Here is an 8,532-nt window from a genome sequence, read left to right on the forward strand (position 1 = left end):
TATCACTGCCACACCTCCACCTCGACCTGTTGATCTAGCTGTTTGGAAATTAACAAAGGTTGGAGGGGTACATTCATTGAGCCTCACATAATCATCTTGCTGAAGCCAAGTTTCTGTTAGAGCAAGGAGATCAATCCAAAACAAAGGTTCATTTCAAAAGACCAGGGAGGTATTTTGTTATTTACCTGACAGTTTCGGCAGCTGTCAGCTGTCTTCTTCAGAGAGTCACGTGATGTTGTGGTGACGTATCTTGTCAGCTGATTTATACAGGTTTTGGCGCTATTCTCCCACTGGTGGAAGCGGGAGGTAAATAACTGTCAGGTAAATAACAAAATACCTCCCTGGTCTTTTGAAATGAACCTTTGTTTTGGATTATAACTTAGAAGACCAATGAACCTTTTTGGACCAAGGAGATCAATGTTATTGTCACCGATAAGGTCATTAACTAACAGAGATTTAGTTGAGATTGCTCTAATGTTTAGTAGACCACATTTTATGCATTTCCTACTGCAAAAGTTATTCTGTCTCGTACAGGTGTTAAGCTTTTTACCCATTGACTTTTTTCTAATGCTTTGAGCACTGTGGACAGACACAGTCTCTGTTTGCCTAGGTAAACCTCCATGCTTGACTTGTAAAAATCCGGGAGCAGGATGAGTGACGGGATCAACAAGATCCCCCCCTCAGCAATCAGGCTGTATAACAGATGTGCCTGAGCCAAACTAAGTACACTACAAGCACTTTTATTTATTGTACTGTTGTTATTTATTATTTGCATGTGAATGATTTGTGTGCTGCTGGACACCTGAATTTCTCCCTTGGGAGATTAATAAAGTTTTATCTATCTATCTATCTATCTAAGATCAACAGAGGAGCGTTCTACACGACTGCTCTGCGCCCGGGGCTCATAGCTGGTTTGTCAATTTAGGGTACGACAATCCAGCTATGAGCCCCGGGCATAGAGCAGTCGTGTAGAACGCTCCTCTGTTGATCCTGTCACTAATCCTGCTCCCGGATTTTTACAAGTCAAGGTCCCTGCACTCCTGTAGAGGCACGTCAACCAGGACAGGACAGGCCCCCCGCCACCACCACAATGTCCAGGGACTGAAGCAGCTCAAGGCGTATCTCATAACTCCTGGAGTTTTGTCACTAGGAAGTTTGTTTTGGACACTCCAGAAGGGTCAAGTTCATCCAGCTAAGGAGAACCTAAGAGTATTCCTCCCACCTCTGGAGGATATCTTCATCCAAAGTCAGAGGAAGTCTTCTCTTTGAAGTCAACTGAAAGTCCATCTTCCAAGGTACTAACATTTGTGAAAGTTGATTTGAAAACAGAGGCAGGTTTTAAATACTTGACAGCAGAAATACAACTTTTCATAAATGCATCATCAGAACAACATTCTGATGAAAACATACGACACTTGGACCTGTTTCCTTTTCTATTGATACATTTACCTAATTTGTCACAGATCATCATGAACCATGGAAAGAGAAACACTGCTGGGTTCATGATGGCATGACTGGAAATAGATTGAGCACATCACATATTGTTCAGATCTCTACTGATTAAACGATTTCAGAGAAGAACAAAGGAAGCAGGAAGGAAGAAGAATAAAGAGGAGGTGGTATTTTCTTGCATTCAGACTGAATGTAAAGGCAGTAAAAAAATAAACGTGGTTCATTCAGCTTTCTCAGTGAAGCTCGGCTGCTCTCCATTTTAAGAATTTGAGTCAGTTTATGAGCTTTGATCAAACCACAGATGATATAAAGTGTCAGACAGCCAAACTTTTTGATCACTGATCGACATCAGAAGTGATCATGTTGTTGACAGAAGCTGGAAGTTTGTTTCTGGGTTTCGTTCTGTGTGTTTCAGGTAAGAATGACTATTATTTCATCTAAAAGTAGAAAACTGTTGTAGGACATGTCAAACTGACTGTATCTGGGCTCACTCTTTGTTTTCCATGTGCCGATTTTTTACTGTAAACTTTGTTTTTCCATCCACATTTCAAAGGATGTGGATAAAGCCGAACTGAAAAGTTGTTAAAAGGGTATTACAGTCTTTTGTCTTGTGTTAGTACAGCCATGGATGAGCAGACTCCATAGGATGAACTATAAAGTGCAGAGATGTTAGCTCAGATCAGCTTCAACCTCTGATAATGTGAGAGTAGAAAGAATGGATGGAAGAGACGAGCCATGAGCAGGATTTTAACTTGTTCTGCTGAGAGGGATGTTATCAAAACTGGACAAATCTCTTCAAATTTTTTTCCTGTTGAAATCTTCTCTTGCAGGGCTACAGGCACAACAAACCAATATCTGTGCCTTAAAAGGTTCTTCAGTTCATCTGAACTGTTCAAATAAACATCCCACTTCAGTAAAGAACTGGTACACTGTACACTGGAGTGGGAACAAGTTTGTTCGGTCTAATTTATCTGCAGATGAGCCTCGTGTGATGTACACGTCACAGCAAAGTTTCCCCACATTGACAATCAATGATCTGAGAGACACTGATAGAAACACTTACTGCTGCAGCAGCGTTACTGAGGCACCACAGGACTGTTGGAAACATGCCGTTCATCTCACTCTATCTGGTAAAGATTTGTCACAACATTTGTTCTCAATGTCTGAGCTCTTAAATGAGTAAAGCTTCTGTTCAGACCTTCAGGTGAAGGTGGTTCCTTCCACTGAGGGACAGACAGTCTCTCTGATGTGCAGCAGCAGCTGTCTTCTGACTGAAAACCCTGCAGCCTACATCTGGTACAAGAACGGAGACTTTCTCTATGAGGACTGGTCTCCCTGGTACCAAGAGCTGGTCAGCAGTGACTCAGCAGTCTCATACTCCTGTGCTATCAGAGGCTACCAGGACCTCAGAGCCCCTCCAGTCTCAGTGGGTGAGTGACAACAAGCAGCTTTTCATCATGCTGGAACATTTCTGTGTCCACACTTTCACAGCTGACAAATGACTGCATGTCTTTGGTTTGGTGCAGACTCTGTAACACACACCTGCTTCACTGTGACCTATGCTAAAGGCAGAATGTGTTCTTCTGAGCAGACGTCAGCAGATGAGTCCTGCTCCATCACATATCCCACAGGTCAAGTTCACACACTCACACTCCTCCCACTCACACACCTTTGTTATCTTATACTGACATTTTGAACAGTTCCATTTATGACATGTTAATGAACTGCTGCAACATGTTTTATTTCCGTACAGAGATACATGTTCAAAGGACTCCAGTGCCTCCAAATGTGGTCACGCTGACCTGTAAAACCAACTGTCCTCAGACTGATGCTGTGACTTTAATTCAGTCTTACAACCGATACACATATGAAGGAAATAAGATACAGGTGACAGTTTGGACCTCCTCAACAGACAGATTCTTCTGTACTGTGAAAGACCATGAGGACCTGAACTCTGCTCATGTCTGTGAGTATCAACTCATTCATGTTGATGTTTCACTTTACATGTTTTTAAGACCACAATTTGACAATGATTTAAATCAGCTGTGATCAAGGAAAAACACATTGACATGACAACCCAATACTCTAGTTTCCATGTAAAAATCAAAGGTGATGGAGGTTTTACTTTAGACATTAAACACACCTGCACATCAGAGACCAGCAGTGACCAGCGTACAAAGCAGATCAGTTCACTTTCTGTCAGACTTGTACTGACTTCAGTCATTAAACTGCCTCTTTTCTTTTATTTCATCTCCAGGTGTTGATGATCAGAGATGCTGGAGAGTTGTTTATGCCAGCAGGAGAATCTGTGCTCTGAAAGGATCCTCAGTCAACATCTCATGTCAATATGATTATTCTGAATCCTTCGAGCCAAAGTCCAATAATTGGTATCAAACAAAGAGAGAAATGAAGGTGCTGACAGAGGATGGAGGTAAAGTACAGTTTGATGGCAGCAAGAAGAACCAACACATCCTCACACTGAGAAATGTTCAGAAGAATGACTCAGCAGAATACAGGTTCAATGTCAGAGAGTTTGATGGATTTATAAACCTATTTGGCTCTCCTGGAGTTACTTTGATCGTGACAGGTAAATAAATTTCTCACACCCCTCAACAACAGAACACACCTCATTATAATGCTGATGGTGTTATCACAATGTACAGTTTATTTATTGACATTTTGACAAGAAGCTGTGAAGTGGGAAATGTCCACTTCTGTGTGTGGAAAAAGATCTACACAATGATAACCCTGACTCTTTCAGACTGGAAAATAATTGCTTATGAAGAACCACTGCAGCTACAAGGCCAGCACACACTACAGGATGATCGGGCCGAATTTTGCCCCGATCTTCTCCTCCTGACCGAAGTCGACAAGGTCTGATTGTCGGGACTTCGCAAATCAGTTTGGGTCTGATCTTCCTGTGCTGTGCGGTGTGTTCCAAGAGATTTTTTATGGTCGGAGCCTCTTGGGAGGTGTCGGAACGGGAGATCGTACATAATGAACATGTTTGATATTTCCAATCGCAAATCCTGTGGTGTGTGGTGCGCTCCTAGAGGAGCCAATCAGCCACGAGCCGACCTGTCCGCACCCTTGGAATAAAGCTCCCTGATTGGCTGAACAGGTCCGCCTCACCAAGGTGTTGTTGCTGAAAAAAACAAAAAAATCCCCTCTCAGCTGTCAGAGCTGGATGAACATATGTCCGTGAAATATATTCACTATATATGACAGTGAAACAGAAAAGCCAGAGCTCCTAAACTCGTTAGTGCAGACAGTGAGTGGTTATTGCATTGCTCTTGGATGAACTGTATTTCCTCCATTCAGACCCAAACTCCGATCTAATACATTCATCTACATTTCCGCTAGTCCTGCAATAATCCCATTGTTTTAATTCATCTCCATTATTGACCATCAAGGAAGAATGGGGGAAAAAACTTTCCACTGACTCCTCCGTGCTGTCAGACTCTGTGCCTTTTATTTGTCACAGACTGCTACTAATAACTTCATTCTACTGCTCCACTAAAAAGTCAAAAGTAAAAAAAAAAAACAAAAAAAAAACAAAAAACACATTAAGAAGCTGAATTATTATCAAATATGGATGCCGATGTGAATGAATGAACTGAGGGAATGAATGAGTTCTCTGCTTATTATTAACAGTGGAGATGAATGTAAACAGGAATGAAGGGAAACTGCACAAAGTCACGTTGGACGACGCGCAATTTGGAAGAGTGAGGAGCCGATTCTCGGTTGAAGAATCTGCTGGTGTGTGTTCTGCTCCAGAGCAACACCACACACTAGAAGATCGGGAGAGGAATATCTGGTGCCATCTGTCCTCTGTTGTCTTCTGGTTTGTGGTCTCTGAATCGGGGAAGATTGAAAAAAATCCTGCAGTGTGTACTGGCCTTAAATTATAACAACTCAACACCACAGTATTTGTGCATTTGTTTTTCTGCTATAAACATGTCCAAGAATCATAACAGTTTCTACAAAAGAAAGTCTGTTTCACTGCAGTGGAGCTAAGGAGTGTCGTATTTTAGGAATCTGAGTGCAGTCACACTTTTTTGGAAAATTTCCATTTGAAGTGTGAGTATATTTATTGACGATCACCGAAGGGAACCACAGGGAGGCGACCCTCTTGTCCACTGCAACAAAGTGAAGAATATTAAATAATCCCAATGCTCTTGAAGAGACTTTTCCACTTTCAGACTAGACTCTGAAATCACCAGGAGGAACAACTGAACACTCAAGTTCTCCTCTCTTTAACAACAGTTACATCTCTGTTTGATATGTTTCTCACAGATCTGGAAGTGAAGGTGACTCCTTCTCCAGAGGTCACAGAAGGTCAGAGAGTCACTCTGACCTGCAGCACCAGCTGTCCTCTGACTCACAACTCAAACTACATGTGGTTCTTCAAAGGTGAACCTCTGAACTCAAACAACAAACACCTGATTCTAGAAGCATTCAGCCATCAGCATGCAGGAAGCTACTCCTGTGCTGTCAGAACCGGCTCAAACATCACAGACAGATCAGCTGTGAAGACTCTTAAAGTCCAAAGTGTGACAATAATGTGGGAAGTGGTCATCGCAGGAGTCTCTGCTGTTCTGCTGCTCTTCATCCTCCTCTCTGTGATCGTGTGTGTGAGGTGAGAAACACTGATCTGATTCACATCGCTGTCATTAACACTGACTGTTAACTCATTAACATTGTCATCAATTTGAAAAGCAGGAAAAAGAAGACTTCCAGTCAATCTTCAGGGATTGAAATGTCAAAAAACACACAGCAGGTAAGAAACAGGATGGTTTTGTTGTTTTATTCAAAGTTTATCTTTCTATTGTGTTCTAGTGTTCCCTGATATTTCTGTCAATGCTGGATCATAATTTAGACTCAGTTCTCAAGAACCACATGTTTGATCTGTCAGATTAAAACTGTAACAGAGTCTTCTGGAGCATATAAGCATGCATACATGTGCTGGTGTGCTGCCATGTGATTGGCTGAATAGATATTTCCACTGCTGAACAGGAGAACAAGTTTAACTCATGTTGTGTCCATATGATTTGTCTCATGTCTTCAGCTGAGTCCTGACGTCATGTATGAGAACGACACAGCTGGGTCAGCAGAGCAGGACGATCATCTCTACAGCAGACTCCACTTCTCTCAGTCGCACTCACACGACGTCTACCACACCATCCCGACACGGCCTGCCCGCTAAACCACACTTTATTTTCTGCTCCGTCGTTGACAAGAGTTCACTGCTCACAGGTTCCACTGTTGGAACCATTTGACACTTTCAGACTTTGTCACCAGAATCAACCTGAGTCACTGCCTCCATCTTTACTCTTCAGCAGGCTGAGGATGGTGTGGTCGTCAGTCACACGGCGCCAACAGCTGGTTGTTCTCAATCTGGGAGAAACACTGCTCATTGATCATGATTGATCTGTCAGTCATCACTGCTCAAACACTGTGGAAACATTCTTGTTACTGACTTGAGCTTCCTCAAGGTTTCTCCTGTTGTTTTTTTAAAAATGACATTTTATTTTTTTATTCATTTTCCAGTCAATTTATTTTCAGTAGTGAGTGTAAATATGACTTTTCCAAATATGGTGACCACACTGTTGCATTAAGTTTCAGTTCTTTGTTTCATATCTTTAAAAACACCAATGTTTGTGATTTTTTTAAAGCAACTGGTACTTTGCATTTATCTGACTATGTTTATGAATTAATCATGTAAATACAGAGCTCAGTATGGTTTTGTCTTGGGACCAAAAAATACTAAAGCTTGAATAAAAATCTATACATGTTTAAGACTATTTTTAAATCTTCAATAAAAATGAAGAAAAATAAAATTATGCTTTTTTTTCTGGGAATTAATGAATAAAAAGGAAAAACGTGAAGATCTGGTGCACTATTTTTTCAGGTTACAATTTTTGAAGAAGGTTCGCCCCAGAGGGAGAGCTCCTCACCCAACCCCAGGGGCGGAGACACCCCAGCAGAGCAAGACCACCCCTCACCTCCACCTGTCAAGGGCAGCCCCCCTCACACACCCACCTCCACACACACACACACACCCATAGCCCCCTCCACCCCCGCACAACTACCCACACACCAACACACCCATACGCACACAGCCTCACACATACACACACGCACGCACACCCACACACACACAAACACACACCCATACACTCACATACACATACATACTCATCATCATACTCACACACATTCACCCTCTCATCCACACTGCATTCTCTCAGTGGCAGGAGGGTCACCATGCCACCCGGGCCCCAGGTCACTACCAGGCCACCAAGGGCCCCGACCTCCATCAGTCCAACCGCACCTAGGAAGAGGCCCCCCGCCCCCGACTCAACCAGCGGTGCCACGACGGAGGGAGCGTGGCCCCCTTCCCCTCAGCCACGACTGTCGAGGTCGAGGGGGGACCTTGGCCGGGCCCAAGTGGGGCCTACAGGGGGGTGCTGGGAGGAGTCCACTTCGCAACTCTCTGCCCCCCTTTGGATGTAGGATGAATGTATGAATTGCGTGTCTTCATTGTGAGGGGTTGTGTGTGAATCTGAAGGCCAGTCCATGCTGCACATGTCCGCGTGGGTGTGCATTGCGCATTGGTCACAGTGACATAAAAATTGTCATGAATTCCTGTCCGGTAGGGAGAATTCCAAATAAGTAAGCGTATAACACACGTTTAATCCAAGTTGCAAAATGTGAAAAATTGATGCAATTGGTGCAATTGTAGTGTATGCAATAAATGCTGTACAAAAATAAAAACGCTATTTAACGTAATTCATCTTTTATTACCCATTTATTAGTAAGGCTTTCATTTTGGTAGGGAGTCCATTTGACCCATGACGTCAGGGGTCACGTGCTTCCGTTTTTTCGTTTTGAGACCTGAAACGAAAAAACGAATAATTAAAATCCAAAAAACAAAATTCGGCCGCAATTTGCTTGTGTTGGTTTTGTTTTTGGTTTTGAATTGAGAAAGAAAAAAAACGTTTTTTCGTTTTTTGTTGAAAACGAAAAAGGAAAATTGAGCCATTTTTTCCTTTTTCGTTTGTTGGTTTGGTCAGAAAA

General features: G+C 42.6%; 1 protein-coding gene across 1 annotated transcript; it reads left to right on the forward strand.

The window, feature by feature from the left end:
• The first annotated feature begins 2,638 nt into the window (after positions 1 to 2,638).
• Positions 2,639 to 6,658, forward strand: LOC115391148 (uncharacterized). Its single transcript, XM_030095267.1, has 7 exons — positions 2,639 to 2,882; positions 2,979 to 3,083; positions 3,206 to 3,418; positions 3,710 to 4,039; positions 5,749 to 6,091; positions 6,175 to 6,232; positions 6,521 to 6,658. Exons 1-7 carry the CDS (start codon positions 2,699 to 2,701, stop codon positions 6,656 to 6,658), a joined length of 1,371 nt encoding a protein of 456 aa, XP_029951127.1. The 5' UTR covers positions 2,639 to 2,698.
• Positions 6,659 to 8,532: the final 1,874 nt, after the last annotated feature.

The sequence above is a fragment of the Salarias fasciatus genome, chromosome 6 (genome assembly GCF_902148845.1).
Source record: "Salarias fasciatus chromosome 6, fSalaFa1.1, whole genome shotgun sequence".
NCBI lineage: Eukaryota > Metazoa > Chordata > Actinopteri > Blenniiformes > Blenniidae > Salarias > Salarias fasciatus.

What these genes read in the sequence shown, in the direction of transcription:
- LOC115391148 (XM_030095267.1), top strand. Translation starts at nt 2,699, where the DNA reads ATGTGCAGCAGCAGCTGTCTTCTGACTGAAAACCCTGCAGCCTACATC. An exon ending in CCTGAACTCTGCTCATGTCT is followed by an intron (nt 3,419 to 3,709) that starts GTGAGTATCAAC and finishes TTTCATCTCCAG; the next exon opens with GTGTTGATGATCAGAGATGC. An exon ending in TGTCAAAAAACACACAGCAG is followed by an intron (nt 6,233 to 6,520) that starts GTAAGAAACAGG and finishes TCATGTCTTCAG; the next exon opens with CTGAGTCCTGACGTCATGTA.